This window comes from Trichomycterus rosablanca, chromosome 15 (assembly GCF_030014385.1).
Source record: "Trichomycterus rosablanca isolate fTriRos1 chromosome 15, fTriRos1.hap1, whole genome shotgun sequence".
In the NCBI taxonomy this organism is placed as follows: Eukaryota; Metazoa; Chordata; class Actinopteri; order Siluriformes; family Trichomycteridae; genus Trichomycterus; species Trichomycterus rosablanca.
In genome coordinates, this window is record NC_086002.1 from 7648119 (window position 1) to 7673553 (window position 25435).

General features: G+C 40.9%; 1 protein-coding gene across 1 annotated transcript in view; it reads right to left on the reverse strand.

The window, feature by feature from the left end:
* cfap58 (cilia and flagella associated protein 58) overlaps positions 1 to 25435 on the reverse strand; it is a 117854-nt gene that overhangs the window by 23907 nt on the left and 68512 nt on the right. Inside the window, exons 14-17 of the mRNA XM_063009699.1 lie at positions 22582 to 22693; positions 21455 to 21559; positions 13749 to 13868; positions 12391 to 12524 (exon numbers count right to left, since the gene is read on the reverse strand). Of these exons, the coding sequence (XP_062865769.1) occupies positions 12391 to 12524; positions 13749 to 13868; positions 21455 to 21559; positions 22582 to 22693 (471 nt within the window). The remainder of the gene's footprint in view (positions 1 to 12390; positions 12525 to 13748; positions 13869 to 21454; positions 21560 to 22581; positions 22694 to 25435) is intronic.

A 25435-nucleotide genomic window follows, 5' to 3' on the forward strand; every position in this document is an offset into this window, starting at 1 on the left:
GAGTGGAGTGAAGTTCAGTATTAATGGATTTGGAGGAGATGTAAAGCTGAATATCATCAGCATAGCAGTGGAAATGTAAACCATGCCGACGTATGATGTCACCAAGGGGGAGCATATAAAGAATAAACAAAAGGGGACCTAACACTGAGCCTTGGGGAACGCCTTGGGACAGTGGAGCAATGGCAGAACTACAATTGTTGATATTAACAAACTGTTGTCTGTTTACGAGATATGACCTTAACCACAAAAGGGCAGTACCAGTGATGTTGACAGAGGATTCAAGGCGGGACAGAAGAATGGAGTGATTAATGGTGTCAAAAGCTGCAGTAAGATCAAGGAGGACGAGAATATTAATTTGTCCAGAGTCTGAGGAAAGAAGAAGGTCATTTGTGACTTTGAGGAGGGCTGACTCAGTGCTGTGCTGGGGGCGGAAACCAGACTGAAATGATTCAAATAGATTATTGGAATTTAGGTGATCTTTGAGCTGTGAGGCAACAACACGTTCCAGTATTTTCGACAGAAATGGAAGATTGGAAATGGGCCGAAAGTTACTCATAATGTTAGAGTCAAGTCCAGGTTTTTTAAGTATGGGAGTAACAGCAGCCAATTTGAGTGATTGAGGGACTGAGCCAGAACTAAGAGAGGAATTGATTATCTCTGTGATAAGTGATGAGATAACTGGAAAACAACCCTTAACAAGTTTTGATGGAGCAGGATCCAAAACACAAGTGGAGCTTCGCATCCCTGTTAAGATCTCAGATAGGTCCAAATGAGACACAGGTGAGAACTGAGACAGAGGCTGGGTAATAAATTGAGGTGAGATAGGCGGAGAAACAGAGATGACAGGGGAAACTGTCAGAAAATTGTGGATATTCTCAACTTTTGTTTGAAAAAATGAGAGGTAAGAGTTACACTTGTCAACTGTAAAGGAATTGGTAGTATTGTCAACTGGTTTGAGAAGTTTATTTATTGTGGAAAAGAGAGTCTTAGGATTTGTTGATCCAGCATGTATGAGTTCGGAATAGTAAGTGGATCGGGCTGCCGTAAGAGCGTCTTTGTAATGTTGAAGATAATCAGAATAAATCTGATAATGTACTGTTAGACCGGTTTTCTTATAAAGTCTTTCAAGCTGGCGTTTACGGGATTTCATTTGGTGAAGCTCAATTGTGTACCATGGTGCAGAATGACTAAATGAAACAAATTTGGTTCTCAAAGGAGCCAGCTCATCAAGACATGAGGCGAGTACAGTGTATCACAAAAGTGAGTACACCCCTCACATTTCTGCAGATATTTAAGTATATCTTTTCATGGGACAACACTGACAAAATGACACTTTGACACAATGAAAAGTAGTCTGTGTGCAGCTTATATAACAGTGTAAATTTATTCTTCCCTCAAAATAACTCAATATACAGCCATTAATGTCTAAACCACCGGCAACAAAAGTGAGTACACCCCTTAGTGAAAGTTCCTGAAGTGTCAATATTTTGTGTGGCCACCATTATTTCCCATAACTGCCTTAACTCTCCTGGGCATGGAGTTTACCAGAGCTTCACAGGTTGCCACTGGAATGCTTTTCCACTCCTCCATGACGACATCACGGAGCTGGCGGATATTCGAGACTTTGCGCTCCTCCACCTTCCGCTTGAGGATGCCCCAAAAATGTTCTATTGGGTTTAGGTCTGGAGACATGCTTGGCCAGTCCATCACCTTTACCCTCAGCCTCTTCAATAAAGCAGTGGTTGTCTTAGAGGTGTGTTTGGGGTCATTATCATGCTGGAACACTGCCCTGCGACCCAGTTTCCGGAGGGAGGGGATCATGCTCTGCTTCAGTATTTCACAGTACATATTGGAGTTCATGTGTCCCTCAATGAAATGTAACTCCCCAACACCTGCTGCACTCATGCAGCCTCAGACCATGGCATTCCCACCACCATGCTTGACTGTAGGCATGACACACTTATCTTTGTACTTCTCACCTGATTGCCGCCACACATGCTTGAGACCATCTGAACCAAACAAATTAATCTTGGTCTCATCAGACCATAGGACATGGTTCCAGTAATCCATGTCCTTTGTTGACATGTCTTCAGCAAACTGTTTGCGGGCTTTCTTGTGTAGAGACTTCAGAAGAGGCTTCCTTCTGGGGTGACAGCCATGCAGACCAATTTGATGTAGTGTGCGGCGTATGGTCTGAGCACTGACAGGCTGACCCCCCACCTTTTCAATCTCTGCAGCAATGCTGACAGCACTCCTGCGCCTATCTTTCAAACACAGCAGTTGGATGTGACGCTGAGCACGTGCACTCAGCTTCTTTGGACGGCCAACGCGAGGTCTGTTCTGAGTGGACCCTGCTCTTTTAAAACGCTGGATGATCTTGGCCACTGTGCTGCAGCTCAGTTTCAGGGTGTTGGCAATCTTCTTGTAGCCTTGGCCATCTTCATGTAGCGCAACAATTCGTCTTTTAAGATCCTCAGAGAGTTCTTTGCCATGAGGTGCCATGTTGGAACTTTCAGTGACCAGTATGAGAGAGTGTGAGAGCTGTACTACTAAATTGAACACACCTGCTCCCTATGCACACCTGAGACCTAGTAACACTAACGGGTGACATGACATTTTGGAGGAAAAATGACAAGCAGTGCTCAATTTGGACATTTAGGGGTGTAGTCTCTTAAGGGTGTACTCACTTTTGTTGCCTGTGGTTTAGACATTAATGGCTGTATATTGAGTTATTTTGAGGGAAGAATAAATTTACACTGTTATATAAGCTGCACACAGACTACTTTTCATTGTGTCAAAGTGTCATTTTGTCAGTGTTGTCCCATGAAAAGATATACTTAAATATCTGCAGAAATGTGAGGGGTGTACTCACTTTTGTGATACACTGTATGTCATTATAGTAATCGACAAGGTCAGATGAATTACTAGACAGTACAGGACAGACAGACATCTTTTTAACAAGAGAATCTGAGAAAGCAGAGGGAGAGATATATTGAAGATTCCTGAAGGATATTTTACGTTTAGCTCTAGTGATGGGCCTAGTGACCTCAATGTCCATGATGATTGTCAAATGATCAGAGACAGTAAGGTCATGGCTGGACGGCTGATGAACTAGGACACCAGTAGAGCAGACAAGGTCAAGAGTATGACCTTTTTTATGAGTTGGAAAATGTATATGTTGTGTGAAATTAAAACACTGTAACAATTCCAAAAATTCCCTGGCAAATTTACAGTTGTTGTCATCAATATGGATGTTAAAATCACCCATAAGCAGTACAGAGGATGAGAGGGCACTAAGCTGGGTTAAAAAATCTGAAAAGTCAGAGAGAAAGGAAGCGTTTGGCTTTGGCGGACGATAAACTACAGCAGTGACCAGAGGAGTAGGACTGTAAACTCCACACAGAAAGAACCCGAGAGAAAGGACCCACCTGGGGATCGAACCCAGGACCTTCTTGCTGTGAGGCGACAGTGCTACCCACTTAGCCATTGTGCCGCCCTAACTGCATTTGTGTGTAATAACCGTCAGACTCTGAAAGCTCCACATGTATCTGTGTTTAGCTGGATTTTCCTCACTGTTTCGCTTTTAAACTTGTGTTACAGCTTGAGGTTCTGAGAAATTGTAAGAATCAGCTTTTTATTTCAGTGTTTTTATATTATATTTGTGCTATTTTCAGTGTATAAGTGTCAAAAACATCCCCATTATTTTACATTAGCCTAAAATATATGCAGTTCCATGGGACCATGGAATGCATTAACAGGTTTTCCATACATCCTTATGAGGAAAAAATACCTTGAACCTCAACGCCTTTTAAACTCAACGCCACTGACGTTGAGATTCAAGGTACCACTGTTAAAATATTAAATGTTTCCCCTATAATGATGTTTGATGTGAATGTTAATGAAAGCTCTTGATCCAGGTCTGTATGACCTCATGTATAAATAAGCAGTGGTTTAGTTTGTTTTGTCTTTAATAAACTGGCCTTTAATATCCTGTGGCCACTGTAACCTCAGATTCCTGTTTTTGGCTGAGAGGAGTGAAACCCATTGTAGTCTTGTGCTCAGGGATGCAGTAATTTTTGTGTGTTTCTCTTTACAGAACTGTTTGTACAAATTCCAAGAGATCAGCAGTTTCTGACACACCCAAACTATCCCGTGCCATGGTCAAAGTGACCCGTGTTTAATTTTCCCCCATAATGATGTTTGATGTGAATGTTAATGAAAGCTCTTGATCCAGGTCTGTATGACCTCATGTATAAATAAGCAGTGGTTTAGTTTGTTTTGTCTTTAATAAACTGGCCTGTACATGCAAAAAAAAGGGAAAAAAATAGAGAGGGATTTAATGCGGTCCCAGAATAACGAGGTGCACATGCACCCAAGTCGGCTTCCGCTTCAGTTTATTAGATAGCGGAATAAAACGATCCGACTTTTTTTTCTAATCTAAAATTAATTAGCAGGATTTCATTTGGCAGCCAGGGCAACCATGCGGTCATTAACTTTGCTGGAAATTATGTTACACCAAGCAGTTTGATCACCAGAGACTGCAATTAGGAGAACAAAGTAGAGTGCATAATTCATTTTCCTTTAATCCAAGCCCTCTCGCAGTTTAAAATAGAGATCACCTGTTTACAGAGTGCTGTTTTTATAGACGGCATTTTTAAGAAAATGGCAACAAATCTCAGGTAATTAGGTCAATTTAGGCGGCAGGGAGGAAGCGGTAAATGATCCAATACAGGCTGCAAATAATTTCTGAGCAAAACTCTAGCAAACTGATATGCTGTTGTGTAACTGCTGAGTAACGTTGCTGTAGGTAACAGTGCAGATGCTGATCGATTCTGCTGCAAGCGTTTGTGATGTGCAATGGTGCTGCAAGCCTGTAATACTCCTCTGATGCTACGTTTACTCTAGTTAGTGACAACTTACTAATATTTTATGCTGTGTCTCTGTTGAGCCAAAAAGTAAATAGTTTAATAAATCATCTGTCATCAATCTGAATATAATCCATATACTGTATAACTATACACCGGTCAGCCATAACATTAAAACCACCTCCTTGTTTCTACACTCACTGTCCATTTCATCAGCTCCACTTACCATATAGAAGCTCTTTGCAGTTCTACAATTACTAACTGTAGTCTATTTATGTATTTACATACCTTTGTAGCCTGCTTTCACCCTGTTCTTTAATGGTCTGGACCCCCACAGGACCACCACAGAGCAAACTCCATCAGCGCTGCTGTGTCTTATCCACTCATACCAGCACAACACACACTAACACACCTCCACCATGACAGTGTCAGTGTCAGTGAGAATGACCCACCACCCAAATAATACCTGCTCTGTGGTGGTCCTGTGGGGGTCCTGACCATTGAAGAACAGCATGAAAGGGGGCTAACAAAGCATGCAGAGAAATAGATAGACTACAGTCAGTAATTGTAGAACTACAAAGTGCTTCTATTTGGTAAGTGGAGCTGATAAAGTGGACAATGTGTGTAGAAACAAGGAGGTGGTTTTAATGTTATGGCTGATCGGTGTATAAGAGCATGTGTGCTTAGCTAAGCTTGACCCTAGTGTAATCATAGCCACCATGCAACTTCTGAGCAGTGTGAAAACTGCAGGTGGGGCTCCTGGTTGGTGGTGTGTGGTTGTATCAGATGTGTTTACGCTTGTAAGATTAAAGAAGGCATAACATTCCATCACTAGCCCAAAATTCTATGCAGTGTCTTTTTTTCTGAGTTGTGACCCACATATGCATTTTATTATACCAAAAAACCTTGACCAGTAATAATTGCACACCAATACCTTCCATTATTTCAGCCAGCTTTTAATCTGGTTTAGGCTCTAAAGCCCTCCATTATAGATTAACTTTGCCGTAATTGGTGCTTTAAGCTTGCAAAGATTTTCTGCCCCGTGACTACAAATCTAGCTGTTTACCAGCTTAAAGTGCTAATTAGATACGCAAAATGGCTAAACAAGCAGGATTTCTCTTGCCTTTTAGCTTCAACAAACTAGCCGCTGAAGATGCTACTGCTTCAGAAACTACATTCTTCAAGAAAGCAGCAAATTGCCTTTTAATGTCTCTTAATTTGGACTTAATGCGACCTGGCGGAGAGAGATTTTAAATTACACGTTAGTTCGCTTTTGTTTTGTTATGTCTTTTTCTTCCTTTCTTTTCAAACCCTAACAGCAGTGGACGAATCCCAGCATGTCGGTCTGATTTAGATCGTGCAGAACCTTAGGTCACCGTTGTCTGCATATCAATTCCATCGACAGCCACTGTGCAAACCCATTCGCTTTAACATCTCAATCCATTAAACGGCTTTATGTCTCATTCGAGCTCTTTTTGTTAACACCGGCCTCCCTTTACAATCAGGCCATGTGTTCGGAAACTGCTGCTGGGGATTTGTGGAACGTCAAGCCATTACTCACGTCCGCGAGAGTGGAAACGATCGATAGGCTGCTCGTCGGTCGGGCTTAGACGCCGCGCACATGCTCAGCACATTTCCTGCGGCAAAAACATCAGTGATGCTTGAACTGCGCAGGACACTTCAGGGTCGAATTCCGAAACGACACTAAATCCCAGAACTACAGGACTCGCAGATTAACAGACTTCTAGAGAAGCACGTTTCTGTGTTAGAGTAGAAAATCAGGGTTCAGGCTCAAAACAAATCACTGCCTACAGCAAAGTGTCTTCAAAACAAGAAAGACGCAAATCCCAACACTGTTCACATTATTAATATTATTATTATTATTTTTATTGTAGTGATTTAATAACATGATATAGTGGAATATGAAGGAACCACTTCCTTTTCCTTTCTTATTATATTTATTTTACATGTAATATATGCCCTGCCAACTAACTTCAGCTAGGATCATTTCTGTTTTGATTACTTTTTAGATCTATTTTAATTAAATGTGAATAAATTAAATTATGAAATATTATTTTTTAAATTATATGTATGCATTTTCTTCCATTATCTTCCAATTTAGCGTAGTCAATTTGTCTTCTGCTGCTGGGGGATCCGGCGGCACAGTGGCTCGGTGGGTAGCACTGTCGCCTCACGGCAAGAAGGTCCTGAGTTCGATCCCCAGGCGGGGCGGTCTGGGTCCTTTCTGTGTGGAGCTTGCGTGTTCTCCCCGTGTCTGCGTAGGTTTCCTCCGGGGGCTCCGGTTTCCTCCCACAGTCCATAAACATGCATTCAGGTTAATTGAAGACACAGAATTGCCCTATAAGTGAATGTGTGTGTGTGTGTGTGTCCTGCGATGGACTGGCGGCCCGTCCAGGATGTTACTGTGTGCCTTGCGCCCATTGAAAAAGCTGGGATAGGCTCCAGCACCCCCTGGCGACCCTAATTGGATAAGCGGTTAAGATAGTGAGTGAGTAAGTGAGTGCTGGGGGATCCCCGGTTTGCCATCGAGGCGGTGTTTCTATCATAGGTTTCTATCACAAGCAGCTGAGGCAGCTGTAGCCTAAAAGTTAAGGTACTGGACTAGTAGTCAGAAGGTTGGTGGTTCAAGCCCCACCACTGCCAGGTTTCTGCTGTTGGGCCATTGAGCAAGGTCCTTAACCCTCAATTGCTCAGACTGTATGCTGTCCCAGTGCTGTAGGTCGCTTTGGATAAAGGCGTCTCTATTACCCTTACATACACTTTTTGGTCAATAGCATGTGGACAGCTAACCATGAGCTTACTAGACATCCCATTGCAAACCCATGGCATTAGTAAGAGACTCCCTCCTTTCCTTTTCCCCACACCATCACACTTTTAAAAACGCTTTTTGAATTATTTCAATGTGTCTTTGAGAATACAGACCCATTGTGTTCTAAGGTCATTTGTGAGTCGAACGAGAGGGGATCAGCGTCACAACAAATTTTCCAGTTCATCCCAATAGTGGTCAGTGGGGTTGAGGTCAGCGCTTGGTGCAGGCCAAACCTGTCAAACCGTGTTTGTGTTGAGGAGCACAGTCAGCATGGCACAAAGGGGCTTTTCCTAAAATCCAAAATGTTGCCAATTATGAGCGTTTTAAACAGATTAGCAATGAGTGTGTTTGAAACACATGATAGTAGTAACTAGAAAAATTGTCTGCATACTTTTGGCTGTATAGCATATGAATAATGAATATAATGAATAAACAAAAAAAGCTTCTTGGCAGTGAGGAGTAGAGCCTACAGCAATAAATTGCAGTGGTCAGCCAGTGAGCAGAATCCTCAGAGGGTCCTATTGGTTATTCGCCATGTCTGAAAACCATCCAACAGATCAACAGTAGGACCCCCGACCAGGCAACAGGAAACAGCACAGTCATATTACTACACCAGATGGTACGGACTGGCCAATCAGAGCCAAGCAATCTGTGGCCACCAGCAGGGTGTATCAGCTTTCAATTCATAAGCCGTGTGTTCTAATCAGAGAGCCATAAGTACAGAGAGGGAGGAAGCAAGTCAATTAGCAATAGTCTGAAAATTGAACAGAAGGTAGTGAGGATCATGAGCTTGCAAAATCTTTAGAAATTCTGATCAAATATTAAAATTCATTTCTTTGTACTTCTGTCAGTTCTCTTGTCAATTTGTTTAAGAGTATTAACACATCACAAAGTCTTGTTGTTATTGTGTTTTACAAGGGAGAGAAAGCTGTAAAAAAAAGAAAATAATAAAACAAAGAACTTGGACTAGCTGATACATACACCAATCCAGTTACACCGATCAGCCATAACATCAAAATTACCTCCTTGTTTCTACACTCACTGTCTATTTCATCAGAAATATAGAAGCACTTTGTAGTTCTACAATTACTGACTGTAGTCCATCTGTTTCTCTGCATGCTTTGTTAGCCCCCTTTCATGATGTTCTTCAATGGTCAGGACTCTCCCAGGACCACTACACAGCAGGTATTATTTAGGAGTGGATAAGACACAGCAATGCTGCTGGAGTTTTAAAACACCTCACTGTCACTGCTGGACTGAGAATAGTCCACCAATCAAAAATATCCAGCCAACAGAGCCCCGTGGGCAGCGTCCTGTTACCACTCATGAGGGTCTAGAATATGACCAACTCAAACAGCAGCAATAGATGATGAGTGATCGTCTATGACTTTACATCTACAAGGTGGACCAACTAGGTTGGAGTGTCTAATAGAGTGGACAGTGAGTGGACACTATTTAAAAACTCCAGCAGCGCTGCTGTGTCTGATCCACTCATACCAGCACAACACACACTAACACACACCAACACACCACCACCATGTCAGTGTCACTGCAGTGCTGAGAATGATCCACCACCTAAATAATACCTACTCTGTGGTGGTCCTGACCATTGAAGAACAGGGTGAAAGGAGGTTAAAAAGGTATGTAAAGAAACAGATGAACTACAGTCAGTAATTGTAGAACTACTAAGTGCTTTTATATGGTAAGTGGAGCTGATAAAATGGAATAAACATTTACTAGAGTTCATAATTTCACTCGTTTTATTCATTTGTCTTTTGCTGTATTTTCCCTATATGGATTTTTTCCTATCACTGTCTAATTAGCCTGTTTTAGCCATTTCTGTTTCCCTTGTATTTTCAGTGTATTGATATATAAAAAATAAAAAAAAACCTTAAGCCCTGCTTCTTATAAAAACTAATCTATTAGTTCGTCTTTATTACTTTACCATTTTATTTATTACTTGTTGTTCAGCTGAATGTATGGTTAACCCTGTTTTGTTCTCATTTACTGGGACAAGTATTGAGACCTAGTCCCATTACACACATTTCAAGTATAGACCTGCATCCTGCTGGACCCTCTTGCATTCACATTCACAGCTTTTTAATTTTAAAGTAAATTTTTAAAGGTTAAGTAATACATTTTTACTATCTGGTTCAATAATTAACGCGGTTTGTGTTCTTGTCTGAAAATTACTTTAATTTTAGAGTGGCATTATGTAACCTTTGGTAATTCTGGAGACCTTTTTAAAATAACATTAGAATAACAGTACTGTCAGGCACATTTTGTGACATTAGTCCACAGTTCAATTCTCCCGTCATTCGGATTAAGTCATTTACCATTTAGTTTTGTTTTACCAATCTGTGGTGGCATTAATTTTGTAGGTCTATTTGCATTATCAATGTTTTAACTTACCTGTAGCATCATCTTATTAAAAAAAATAACAATGATTAACAGCTACATGTGTGTACTGTTCATGAACTATTATATTTACATATGTAGATGTACAGTATATCAGTAATACTTTAGATGCGTTTGAAACCACAATGTTTAGAAAGCCACCTACTTTAGTTAACTACTACTAAAACTGAACACATACTGAAAACATGCATTAATGTTTAAGTATTTACATCAAGTACTTAACCATCCGTGGTTTTAAGTTTACATTAATTTGCCACCAATTACCAGTAGTAATGAAATTGTTGTTTTTAGTAAACAAGCTGTAACATTACTAATTTAAAGATACCTTTCAAATACACTGATCAGCCATATCATTAAAACACTTGTTTCTACACTCAGACCATTTTATCAGCTTTACTTACCACATAGGAGCACTTTGTAGTTCTACAATTACTGACTGAAGTCCATCTGTCTCTCTACATACTGTTTTAACCTGCTTTCACCCTGTTCTTCAATGGTCAGGACCCCCACAGGACCACCACAGACTAGATATTATATAGGTGGTGGATCATTCTTAGCACTGCAGTGACACTGACATGGTGGTGGTGTGTTAGTGTGTGTTGTGCTGGTATGAGTGGATCAGACACAGCAGCACTGCTGAAGTTTTTAAATACAGTGTCCACTCACTGTCCACTCTATTAGACACTCCTACCTAGTTGGTTCACTATGTAGATGTAAAGTCAGAGATGATCGCAGATAGACTACAGTCAGTAATTGTAGAACTACAAAGTGCTCCTATATGGTAAGTGAAGCTGATAAAATTGACAGTGTGTGTAGAAACAAGGAGGTGGTTTTAATGTTATGGCTGATCGGTGTATTTCTATATAATGTACATGACATCAGTATTCATGTAGTTGTGCATGTTCTTAATGACGAGAACTGATAAAAACAATAGGAAGCAAGTTCAGAAATGCTATCTGAATTCACACTCTAAAAAGTCACTGTGGGTTAACAGTGACACTCAACCACTCAAAAGCAACTTGATCAGTTATAATTGCATTGGGTCAAAGACCAGCTGTTGCCATTGTGTGGGAGGAATGAACATATGGGTAATATGAGCGATATCAGCTGGGAGTGTGGGTCTGTTTAATCCTGTGTGCCAGGTTTATATGATTTCATATTAAATTACAACCAAACTACAGTGAGCAACAACTAAACGCAACTTTTTATTCCACCTGCATGGTAAGCTCTGTATTCAGCACTTTTTATTTAATGGATATTTTATTACTATTATTACGTGAGACTGTCAGGAACTGTTAGTGATGGTAGGCTTGAATTTGCCAAAACATATGTGATAAGTTGTCAGTATGTATTTATTTAATTAGGTTGATACATCAAAGCATTTTACACACGCTTACTCCTACACACATGCAGCATATGTGTCCAGGTTCTGTCTAAAATCTGATGAGTTGTAGCTAACAGATACTCGAACAACAGGCTGTGGTCAGACTGCCGTAGGTATTATAAGCCAAACCTTTTCAGATCCTGCATCACCCTCAACAGATATTGGAACCAATACTTGTTTTTTTGTTCCATATGGTCCACCTGATCTTGCCAATTCCCGTTGCAATTGTCTTGCTACTTGCACCATCCCCGCACTGGCCGAGGAGAGTTCACTATCAAGAGCTTCCTCTGACATAAGTGCAGTCACCAGCTGCATTTTTTTCACCTGCCACTGGCAGAGATTCACGCAGGGCCTTACTGTGCTTGGAGCGGCACGCTGTGAACTCTGAGCACACTCCACCACTAGGGCAGGCATCATTCAACCTCCTTCCTCTCAGACACAGCCAACTGTGCCTGTTTGAGTGCCCGAACTGGTGGATTAGTGCACTAGACCATTGGACTGAAAATGTTGACACTGTGCAACTTATAGAAAGTTTGTTGTTTTAAAACCAGTTTAAACCAGATTTGTTTACCACCATAGTCAGAATTGACCACTGGGCATCTGCTGATTTGTGCTGAAGGAAAACTGGCAATCAGGTTTAAAACAGTTCAGCGATTAGTTAGCGGCAGAGCGGTTTAATAAGATAGGGTCCACTGCCAAGACTTAACAGTCACAATTGGCCATGTTTGAGACCATATGAGAATTGACCTCATTACCCCTGCAAGAGCAACTCCCAATGTCTGGTCAAAGCAACGATACAATTGGCCAAAGAATACAGAGGTTCATCTCAAGTGGTCAGTCATGGGTACTTGCTTGTTTTATCAAATACTGACCAACTCCTTTTTTATTCTCACCTGCTTTCCTGCTCTTTACGCTTCTGTGTCAGGTACTTTTTCTTCACGTTCTGCAGTTCGTTGGCCAGCCGTTCAATCTCGTACTTGTACTCTTGTGTCTGAGACTCGTACATGTTAAGCTCGGATGATAGCGCCTGAAAAAACAGAAGAACACAATCAACAAATTATAATTCTACCTTTTTATATTTCTTATTAAACAATGACAAAAGTGACCCTGCGTGAAAGTTGTTATATAAAGGTTTTATCAGCTAAACCCTGTGGCGTATAAGTTATCATGTTTAGTAATTAATTACCAGCGAATTGTACCAGTTTGATCAATGTGTTTAGAAAAAAAAAATTTGAATTAGAATAAACCAAAATACCCTTTGATTCTGACAAGCTAAGATGTACTTTATCTTCATAGCTACAGACAGTAATTACTCTTAAGACAGCAGTTTTATGTTTTAATAGTTCTTAAGAGAAAGGTTGCCCATAGTTCTGCCCATAGGTCTGTCTTCAGTTGCCAGTTTAAAGAATTACTTTGTTAAAAAGGCAAATTTTAACGATCCAAAATGTTGATAATTAGCTAAACAGAATAGTTATTTGAGGTACTGTAGCCTTTTCTCCCATTCTCATAATGGGACAGTGGTAGCTTTGTTGGTAGAGCTTTGGGCTATCAATCAAAAGATTGTGAGTTTAACTCCCTGCAAATGAGCTGGGATAGGCGAAATGAGAATTTCGTTGTATTGTACACCTGTATATGTATATATGACAATTCTATAATTCTGACGGTAAATCAAGCTGTTGGTTTGTGCCTTTATAATTTTATGCTAGGAACTCCTGCCACATGACTGGATTACCAATGTTAAGAGCTGACATGGCTGTATGCCCAGTTTTAGTTTTTTTGTAACTGCCCTTGCAAACTGTCTTTAGTCTTTGGATTGCCACAATATAAGTTAAAGTATAAAACTACAACCCAAAAAAAACAAAATTTTGCAAGCTAAGCCCTGGCCAAGGCCTAATGTGCCAAAGGCAGTCAAGCGGAATGGCACCTCATCACTGTTTTATTCAGCCTCGCGCTGTTTTAATGGAGAAATTAGGCCGTCTAAAGAATACGAAAAGCTCCATGCGAGATTAAAAGTCCCCGATGATGCTAGCGCTAGCTGTCTACCACCGGCTCTAAGAGCTCTTAATTAGGCAGGAGGGTGACTAATAATTCATAAACATGATGGAGAAAGTAAGAGCTAAGTTTACAGAGGAAGAAGTGGAAAAAAATGATTCATGGGTATGCTGCCCACCGGACGGTGAAACGAAGTGACAGTAAATCATAGAGAAGAAAGAACGCTAGCGAGAAATTTAGAAAATGAGACTCGGAGGACCTTGAGCTGTTTGGTCTTTTTCCGGAGCGTTTGCTGGTAGATTTGAAGCTGCTCGGCTGCCTCTGGACCTGGCTGACGAGCTAATATGTGCTTCAGCTCGACATACAGCTTTTCCTTTTCCTAATCACACACACACACACACACACACACACACAGACAGATTTGTGTTAATAAAGTGCAACTCTACATTAAACACTCCCCAGCTTAATTAAGGAAAATGAGGCTTGATTGTTTCTCTGGTATGTCACCTCAAGAGTGCGGTCTGAGCAAACACTCCATTAATAAAATGAAACATTTTGAGACATGCTGGTGAATCAGTCCGCAATGTAGGTGTCCATAAAATTTTGGTGTCTTGTCCTTCTCCTCTGGCCTCTGTGTTGCAACAGAGATACTCAACCTACTTCCCCTCAGGCATAGCCAACTGTGCCTGATTAAGCGTCTGGCCAGAACAATAGCACTCCCTAGGATTTGAGCTCAAGATCTTAGTAGTGGACTAGCACATTTGCCTAAACACACGTTTGTGTTAATAAAGTGCAACTCTACATTAAACACTCCCCAGCTTAATTAAGGAAAATGAGACTCTAATGTTGGCTTGATTGTTTCTCTGTTAAGACTTCACAAGAGTGCGGTCTGAGCAAACACTCAATTAAAATGAAACATTTTGAGACCTGCTGGTGAATCAGTCCACAAAGTAGGTGTTTATAAACTTTTGGTGACTTGTCCTTCTCCTCTGGCCTCTGGGTTGCTACAGAGCTACTTAACCTACTTCCCCCCAGGCACAGCCAACTGTGCCTAATTGAGCGCCTGGCCAGAACAATAGCACTCCCTATGTTTTGAGCTCAAGATCTTAGTAGTGGACTAGCACATTTGCCTAAACACACGTTTGTGTTAATAAAGTGCAACTCTACAATAAACACTCCCCAGCTTAATTAAGGAAAATGAAACTCTAATGTTGGCTTGATTGCTCAGACCGTACTCTTGAGGTGTCTTAACAGAGAAACAAACACTCCATTAAATTAAAACATTTTGAGACCTGCTGGAGAATCGGTCCACAATGTAGGTGTTAGGTAAAATATCAAGGTGTCCATAAACTTTTGTTGACTTGTCCTTCTCATCTGACCTCTGTGTTGCAACAGAGATACTCTAACCATAACTTACTAACCATATTTTAGTTTCAAAGTCAGGTGTGGGCCACCACAAGCAGCCAGACCAGCATGAATGCTTCTTGGTTACAGATTCCAGTTCCATATTACACACAGCCCAACACACTTCCCTGCATGAAGGAACATGCTTAACCCTCTGTATTTCTTTGCCGCTTGTGTGGTACCTCAAACACACATTGTCACTGGTGTCACTGTTAAAGCAGCAAGGTGATGGCGCCCCTTTCACCATTCCTCCCTTAGACATGGCCAATTGTGTACGGTGAGCATCCAGCCAAGCCAGTGGCACTCATGAGACTCTTACTCAGGTCTGCACAGTTGTAATAACTAGCAATTACTTCATTTTTCATTGAAGTCCAACCATTGGAATTGTGCCTAAAGTGAACCCATGTGCCTTATGGATAAGACATCATTATTTTAAAAGAGAAAACAGGTCAGAATAAAACAAATGTTTCAGCATTTTGATCTGGTCATCAGTCAGATTACATTTGTATTGATTTGCAGTGCCTATCTCATGTGTCACTGTGGTTTCTCCTGAGCTATGAACATATATAGTGAATAGTGAAAAATATCATAGACTTTCCTGGATTTTCCATTGCACATTAAAATAAAGGTAGCACAATGGTATGTTTATCATTTAGTAGATGATATATTTTTGTTACAAACTATTCTTGATCAATGCCCACACCTAAACACCAACATCGGCTCTCTACACACCAAACCAAAAGTGTCTGACATCAGCCACTTGTTCTAAACACAGGGATGTAAACAAAAATGTTAATTAACTGTACCGTACATTGTTGTTTTTTATTTTTATGTTGTTTTTTATCAGGTCCTGGGTTCGATCCCCAGGTGGGGCGGTCCAGGTCCTTTCTGTGTGGAGTTTGCATGTTCTCCCTGTGTCTGCGTGGGTTTCCTCCGGGTGCTCCGGTTTCCTCCCACAGTCCAAAGACATGCAGTGAGGTGAATTGGAGATACAAAATTGTCCATGACTGTGTTTGATATTAAACTTGTGAATTGATGAATCTTGTGTAATGAGTAAACTACCTCTCCTGTCATGAATGTAACCAAAGTGTAAAACATGACGTTAAAATCCTAATAAATATACATTTAGTTTTAATTTATGTAATTAAAAAAATTGATGATTGAAAAGTAGGAGCATTTTGTGAAATATAATAAATGTATTTATTTAATATATTGGATTGGCAACATGCATGTGACGATTTATATTCTTAATCAATGGTTTAATGCCATTCACCTTGTGGCATGACCTTTCAATTCCTTGTTAGCAATTATTATTGATGACACCCACGACTACTTTGTGTCCATACAAATAGGGCTAGTTTGAATACACCTGGAAAAATACATGGAACAGTGGTCTCTTGCCAATGTTTGGAAGAAAGCCCAAATTGCCACTATATGCTGAGTGAAATGTGTCCAGATGTTCAGATGCAATCCATTGGCTAATAAAAAAGGTCTAGCCTGAAATAGAAGCTGCTAAAACAGAGGTGACACTGTCCATCATTAGGTGGCAAATTTTAGAGCAATGAATGAAACACTGGCTATACTTGTGTATCAGACAGGTACAGGTACAAATGTATTACTTTCTTTCATTTGTTTAATATTTTGTACACATTGCAATTGATTATAACAGAATTCAAGCTGATTATTAAATGTAAGAGGTTTTTCCAGACCTTCCTGATGCAGCCAGTGCAGCTCATCACGTGACACTGACACTAATTTAAGAGACTTACCACATCTTTTTGAACTAGTGTTACTGACAAGCAGCTCGATATGTTTAGAGGTCGATACTAATCGCCTGCCAATATTTCGAATGTTCAGATAAGCAGCTGTCATGTAACTTATTCCTCTGGAAAATTTCACAACTGTGAGTCGTTTTTCTTTAACAGCCCAATAATGACTCAATATTTTGGTACGAATCGGTTCTGGAGGAATCCCACACCAGATATACTGTATATATACCTGTATATATATATATATATATATATATACGTATATATATCATTCAAGAACACAGTCAGTAACTCTACCAATATGGCATATCAGTGCTAAGCTCATCGGACTTGTCATGCGTAATAGCATCAAAGAAAAGGCTATTCTCAGGCAAGATTCATGCATTTCACCGAATCCTACACACACTCCTGCATATAATCAATCATGACGGTACAGATGACAGCAGCGCAGAATGCCGGTTCGAAATAAACACTGGGTCATATCTGTGCACCACCTACTTTGAGTCATCGGTGGTGATGAAGCATTTCAGGCATTCATACAGACACAGGCATCCTATACATTTTGAATTGGTTCTTTTTTTTCCCCCACTCGCTTTTATATTCTATATTTTGTTTCCTTTTAACTCAGCATCAACATCGTTCTTATGTAAGACGCCTCCCCCACCTGTATCTCATCTCAAGAACATCACCTGCAGTAAAACAGACTAATAAAGGCCGAATGGTAAGGGCATAGACAGTGGGTGTTAAAATTCACCCCACTACTGTGAATAAAACCACAAACACTGATCATCAAAAACAGCGCCAGGGCAGGAAATGTTCTCCTGGTAGTTATCACCCCAGATTTGTTTGTCAAACTGCCAGCTGTTATAAACTTGTTCATTGTGCCAGGGATGGTGTTTTTACAGCTTTACTATCCAGTTGCTTGAGCTTTACAGTTTACACTGGTTTAGCCAACGATTTGCCATGTGCATAATGATTTTTGGCTGGTTTGCTACTCATAATCGTTGACCATAAAAACCACAATCCATAAATATTGTTTCTTTAGACTTGTGTACACCGATCAGCCATAACATTAAAACCACCTCCTTGTTTCTACACTCACTGTCCATTTTATCAGCTCCACTTACCAAATAGAAGAACTTTGTTTTACTGACAATTACTGACTGTTGTCCATCTGTTTCCCTACATGCTTTGTTAGCACCCTTTCATGCTGACACGGTATTTAAATGTTTGATCCGCTCATACCAGCACAACACACACTAACACACCACCACCATGTCATTGTTACTGCAGTGCTGAGAATGATCCACCACCTAAATAATACCTGCTCTGTGGTGGTCCTGTGGGGGTCCTTATCATTGAAGAACAGGGTGAAAGCAGGCTTAAAAAAGTATAGAAGAGCTAGAAGAAGATACCAGGACAATGGGCGTTAAAGAAGGATAGCTAGCAGTGGAAGGACATCAATCCAGAAGCAGAACTGGCTACTGGTGAGCATGTTCCTGACCAAAGTGTCACAAACGGGCTCCATTAGATTAACATTAGGGGTTTAGTGGGACCCGCACCATGCAGCTTGATTGCCAATTTGTCAGAGAACACCAGAATTAGCAGGTACGACAATGGCACCCCATTCTCATCACAAATGAGAGCAGGTTCACACTGAATACGTTATGCCACTTGCAAGATAATCCAGAATATTGGGTTTGGTGGTGGGTCAGTAGTTGTCTCTCTTGGCTATGTAATGCATGTATGATGAGGTTTAAAGCAGCTTCAGGTCATGTGATAACTCTAATTGGTGTAACTGACTTCCATTACTTGTTGTCGACGGTATCATTGTAAATCCTTTTTTTTTTTGCTTCATACAATACACTGATTTTGAGGTGTGTGTATGTGTATGATGAATAATTATAAACTCTGGTGTGAATAAATATGAATAAATAATTAATGTTTTAATTACACTGCCAAATGTGCACCCATATACAGGTACCATTAATCAATCCCTAATGGTATCCTGCTACAGTGCAAAAAAAAATCTTAATTAATACGTTTGTGATGTTTGTTCAGGTTCTGGGTGACTTGGTCTAAGCAGCCAAGGGCTTAATGTGTAAATGATATAGCCAAAAGTATGTAGACACTTCTCGTAATTGAGTTTAAGAGATTTAGATTTAAACTTTAAACATTATATGATGTGTAAAATGTGGTAAAAAAAAAAAAAAAAAACAAGAGATGAATATGGTCAGCAACAATACTCAAATAAGCTCTGTCCTTCAAAAAAAGGTTGCTTGACGTCAGGGATCCAGTTGTTTGCACTAAACCAAGTTTTTCTACTCTTTATTTTAAACATCTTGTTTTGTCCATGATTTTTATCGTGACCCAGACAACACAAACGATGCATTAAAACTAGGGATGTAACGATGCACCACAAGACAGTTAAAAATCGGTGCACATGTGCCACAATTCGAATCGGATATTCATTTAAGATGAATCGATATTCACTTTAAACAGCAGAGGGCACTGGCTCTATTCACCTCGCCTGGTTGACGGCACTTCACAAAGTTGCCAGGTAGGGGGATTTTCCAGCCAAATTTATTTATGTGAGGATACTTTATTTGTATTATTCATTTATTTATAAAATGTTGGATTTGGCAATTTGGTTTGTACCTACTTTAGAAATAAAAGGGCATTCATTATTTAGATAAATAAAAGATAAGCACAAATAAATTTTTATTTTTATTTATTTTTTTAAAGAGAAATAATAAAAGGAAACTGTCATCATTCGTCTTCCATTTAGTTTTGTTTAAAAACAGTCGGGAAAAAATCATATCATGAATCGCATCGCGGGTAGAGTGTATCGTTACATCCCTAATTAAAATTTTTTTTTTGTAATATAAATGGTGGCAATCTTGCCCCACTGTGGTTTACAAGATGAAACGTAACGTGTCCACAAGAAGGCATTTGTGTTCAAGTTCATTTCATGTTTATGTGCCTGTTAAAATTCATTTATTTAAATTTTTTTTTTTTTTCTCGGCGACCCATTTTTTCGGCTTGCGGCACCCTGCACTAAATTATTCTATACACCTTTCCACCACAACCTTAACTTAGACAGAGGGCAGATCCAGTCCATAAATTTCTGTTATCATGTAGACCAGGCAACTCTTTCTTAATCTCTAACTGTCCAGTTTCTTTGAGCTTGTTATCACGATAGCCTTACGTTCCTGTTCTTTGCTAACAGAAGTGGAACTGAGATATTCTGCCCTGGGGGATGGACTTATTGTGCATTCCGAGGAGCTTTTCTGTTCAGTCTGGTTGTAAGAAGTGGTCATTTGAGTCCCCCCCTTTTTTCCAAGTACATGTCATGTAAACTGTAGCAACTGATGTACAGGAGATCACAGATTCTGACCTAACAAACTGTAAAACATCCATAATCATTCAGTCATTATTATTATTTCTGATTTTCTGTTTGATATAACTAAAGCTTTTGCTTCTTAATTATTAATTTAATGCACTGTGCTACTGACTGGGCATAACATTAAAACCACCTCCTTGTTTCTGCACTCACTGTCCATTTTATCAGCTCCGCTTACCATACAGAAGCACTTTGTTGTTCTACAATTACTGACTGTAGTCCATTTGTTTCTCTACATACTGTCTTAACCTGCTTTCACCCTGTTCTTTAATGGTCAGGACCACTACAGAGCAAGTATTATTTAGGTAATGGATGATTCTCAGCACTGCAGTGACAATGACATGGTGGTGGTGTGCAAGTGTGTGTTGTGCTGGTATGAGTGGATCAGAAACAGCAGCGCTGCTGGAACTTTTAAATACCGTGTCCACTCACTGTCCACTCTATTAGACACTCCTACCTAGTTGGTTCACCTTGTAGATGTAAAGTCAGAGACGATCGCTCATCTGTTGCTGCTGTTTGAGTTGGTCATCTTCTAGACCTTAATCAGTGGTCACAGGACGCTGCCCACAGGGTGCTGTTGGCTGGAGGACTATTCTCAGTCCAGCAGTGACAGTGAGGTGTTTAAAAACTCCAGCAGCACTGCTGTGTCTGATCCACTCATACCAGCACAACACACATTAACACACCACCACCATGTCAGTGCTGAGAATGATCCACCACTTAAATAATACCTGCTCTGTAGTGGTTCTCTGCGGGTCCTGACCATTGAAGAACAGCATAAAAGGGGGCTAACAAAGCATGCAGAGAAACAGATGGACTACAGTCAGTAATTGTAGAACTACAAAGTGCTTCTATATGGTAAGTGGAGCTGATAAAATAGTGAGTGTAGAAACAAGAAGGTGGTTTTAATGTTATGGCTGATCTGTGTATATAAAACAAGAAAAGACTGAACAATCCTGCCATGAATGTAACCAATGTATCTACTCACTGACTTCTACTGGCAATTTAGAACAGCTAATTTACCTTGTACTCATGTTTAAAGGTGGGAGGAAACCAGAAACTGCACAGAAAACCTGCACGGTCGTGTCAAGGACGTGAGACACTGCCGGCTGCACCACCACTAATTTTAATAAAGAGACAAAATAAATATTTGTAAATGTAGCTTCAAACTAAATGTTTCGGTTCAACAGTTCATCCGTTGTTAAGAACCTGAAGCCTAAATGGAAGCGTACACGACCTCCTTTAACGGCTGAGCGATAGAGACGCGCGGCTAAAGACCTTCACAATCAATCCCTCAATAGCCTGACCCCAGGGTTATCTGATGAGTCATCAGCGGCCGGTAGGACGTGACGGATTGATGCTGGCGGCGAATGAGAACGGAGTGTTTACCTGAAGCAGCAGCTCTTTCTCCACCACCTCCTCACTTTTGGTTATCAGGCGCCGCTGAAGAGAGTGAATCTTCTGAATCAGCTCAAAGGTGCTGGGGTCACTTGCCTGCAGGGAAAGCATTTAGAGAAAGAGGGAGATTGAGAAAGAGAACGTATTATAGAGATGGAATCAGAAATAGAGAAAGGGAAAAGGAACAGGGAAGAGATGCCATTGAAATTGAAGCCTATTTTTTTTTTTTAGAACCTCAGTTACCATCTCAAGCAAGTGTGGCACAAAAGTCTGATAGCTCTGATTATCCAGAGCGGGCAGATAACTTTTTTTGGAGACTTGGGCCAGTAGGGCCAACTTCTGACACCCTCGGTAAAGATACTGTGAATACAAAAGGTAATGAAGCAATGAATGTAGGTCAGCAGTTAAGGTGCTAGACTAGATGTGGAGACTGCTGGTTCAAGCCCTACCACTGCCAACCTGCAACTCTTGGGCCCCTGATCGAGGCCCTTAACCCTCAATTGCTTGCGATGTCTTGTTCACAAATAAAAGTCAGTAAATGTTAATAGTGAAATTTGTTCATTCATTGTGTTTACCACTGCTTTATCTTGGTCAGGGTCACAGTGGGTGCAATTCACTGGGCGAATAGCAGGAAACAACCTCACCAAGTAACAAGTCACCAGTCCATCACTTTGGGGGTGTGTGTGTGTGTCTGCCCTGCGATGGACTGGCGCCCTGTCCAGGGTGTTACTGTGTGCCTTGCGCCCATTGAAAAGCTGGAATAGGCTCCAGCACCTATACCCCCCGCCCCCAGCGACCCTGATTGGATAAGCGGTTAAGAAAGCGAGTGAGTTAGTGTTCTCTCCACTAATGAAATTTCTTGGCCGTTGTTTTAATACAATTGTTCCCGTTAAGCATTGTTCATACTTTTACGACATCATATCAAACAGTTTGTCTCATTGGAGGCAAACTGGGTCAAAGTTCAATCAGGTAAATGCTCAGGGAAGAGCAGAGGCAAGCTTATCAGCACCGCCACACTCCTTAAGAAACAACGGCACAGCCAGTGCACAAGCGATTTTGCCGCTTCTCATGTGAATGCGCCCTTAGACCTCTTCACGTTTTTACAGATATATACACACCTCCAGTCTTCTCCATCGATGAACGTTCATGGGATTCTCGAGTTCCTCCTCCAAAGCTCGACATCTAGTCCTCTCTTTAAGCAGTTCCCTTTGAATCTGGTACACTTCTCTCCTACAGACAAAAACCCAGACATAAATACTCAACACAACAGACGAAATGAACACTTCCTGTCATAACTGCCCATCATCTGACATTTGGTTGATGCCAATAATGACCCAGTGTCTAGAAACACTCCTTTCAAATGCATTTGCGATTACAGGGTGATAGCATAAAGTGCTCTAACAGAGAAAAACATCTACATCAATCTAATCGCGGTTCAGGCCACACGATCACGGTGGCTTTCTCTCTGCAGCGGTGCTTTAAAAAAACTAAACAAATAGCCACACTCCTGGTGGTTAATGCAAATGCGCTGGTGGTCAGCCTGGCCTGCTATCTGCTAGTAATTCTCTGCAAATAAACAACTTGAAAGCTCTGAAAGCTCTATCTGACAACTTATTAGCGCTGATGGCTTTGTAATGGGCAAGAGAAGAAAAGCTTAAAGCTGCTTTCTAAATCAGGAAAATGTCTCAGGAAACTGAAAACATACAGCTCATTGTGCTGTATGTTTCATTGGAAGAAGATTCGTCATGTGACCAAAAATATTGTGTTGCCGTCATTTCACACCCATAATGCCAACAGAAGCAAAAAAAGGAGACAACACTGGTAGTCGTACTGAAAGACTCAGTGACGTATAGCATGGCACTGTTACAGGATGCCATCTTCCAAACAAGTCACTTTGTCACATTTTTGCCCTGCTATAAATATTCAGTCTTGTTATTGGCATGAAAATATTTCCCACAACAACAAGTTACCTTCCTCTGGAGGCAGTGTTAGTACAAGGACCATACACCGATCAGCCATAACATTAAAACAACCTGGTTTCTACACACACTGTCCATTTTATCAGCTCCACTTACCATATAGAAGCACTTTGTAGTTTTACAATTACTGACTGTAGTCCATCTGTTTCTCCACATACCTTTTTAGCCCGCTTTCACCCTGTTCTTCAATGGTCAAGACCCCCACAGGACCACTACAGAGCAGTTATTATGTGGCTGGTGGATCATTCTCAGCACTGCAGTGACACTGACATGGTGGTGGTGTGTTAGTGTGTGTTGTGCTGGTATGAGTGGATAAGACACAGCAATGCTGATGGAGTTATTAAACACCTCACTGTCACTGCTGGACTGAGAATTGTCCACCAACCAAAAATAACCAGCCAACAGCACCCCGTAGGCAGTATCCTGTGACCACTGATGAAGGTCTAGAAGTTGACCAACTCAAACCGCAGCAATAGATGAGCGATCTTTATGTCTACAAGGTGGACCAACTAGGTAGGAGTGTCTAAAATAGAGTGGGCAGTGAGTGGAAACAGTATTTAAAAACTCCAGCAGCGCTGCTGTGTCTGATCCACTCATGCCAGCACAACACACACTAACACACCACCACCATGTCAGTGTTACTGCAGTGCTGAGAATGATCCACCACCTAAATAATGCCTACTCTGTGGTGGTCCTGACCATTGAAGAACAGTGAGTTTGCATGTTCTCCTTGTGTATGTGCGGGTTTCCTCCGGGCGCTCCGGTTTCTTCCCACAGTCCAAAAACATGAAGTTAGGTTAATTGGAGACACTGACTTGCCCTATAGGTGAATGGGTGTGTGTATGTGTGTTACTGTGTGCCTTGCACTCATGGTAAAGTTGGGATAGGCTCCAATCAAACCAGTTCCATCTCCCTTAATCTTACTGAGTCACAAAAATACCTCAACTCCACCATCACAAGACATACAGCCAGTGTCCAAGATTCATAGACTAACCAATTGAGTGCTAAAGTGTTGGTGCATTATCCCCCATTTAAACACTTCGTACAGGGTATTTCACACCACAACTCGAGGAGTGATAGATGATGATAATGCACAGCTCATTACCTGAGCACATCTCTGAATGAATTCACGTGGGCGTTCACAGTTAGCATGATAAATCAATGGAAAAAGCAATAATACTATTAGCAAAGTCTTTAAACAGACATCATTTGTCTAGAGGTTTGTAAACAAGATTTTACTTTAGTGTTTACATTTTTTAAAGAATAGTTTAAGCAAAATACACTGATCAGCCATAACATTAAAACCACCTCCTTGTTTCTGCACTCACTGTCCATTTTATCAGCTCCACTTACCATATAGAAGCACTTTGTAGTTCTACAATTACTGACTGTAGTCCATCTGTTTCTCTACATACATTTTTAACCTGCTTTCACCCTGTTCTTCAATGGTCAGGACCCCCACAGGACCACTACAGAGCAGGTATTATTTAGGTGGTGGATCTTTTTCAACACTGCAGTGACAATGACATGGTGGTGGTGTGTTAGTGTGTGTTGTGCTGGTATGAGTGGATCAGACACAGCAGCGCTACTGGAATTTATTAATACCCTGTCCACTCACTGTCCACTGTGTTAGACACTTCTACCTGGTTGGTCCACCTTGTAGATGTAAAGTCAGAGACGATCGCTCATCTATTGCTGCTGTTTGAGTTGGTCATCTTCTAGACCTTCATCAGTGGTTACAGGACGCTGCCCACGGGGCGCTGTTGGCTGGATATATATTTTTGGTTGGTGGAATATTATCAGTTCAGCAGTGACAGTGAGGTGTTTAAAAACTCCAGCAGTGCTGCTGTGTCTGATTCACTCATACCAGCACAACACACACTAACACACCACCACCATGTCAGTGTCACTGCAGTGCTGGGAATGATCCACCACCTAAATAATACCTGCTCTGTAGTTGTCCTGGGAGAGTCCTGACCATTGAACAAAGGGG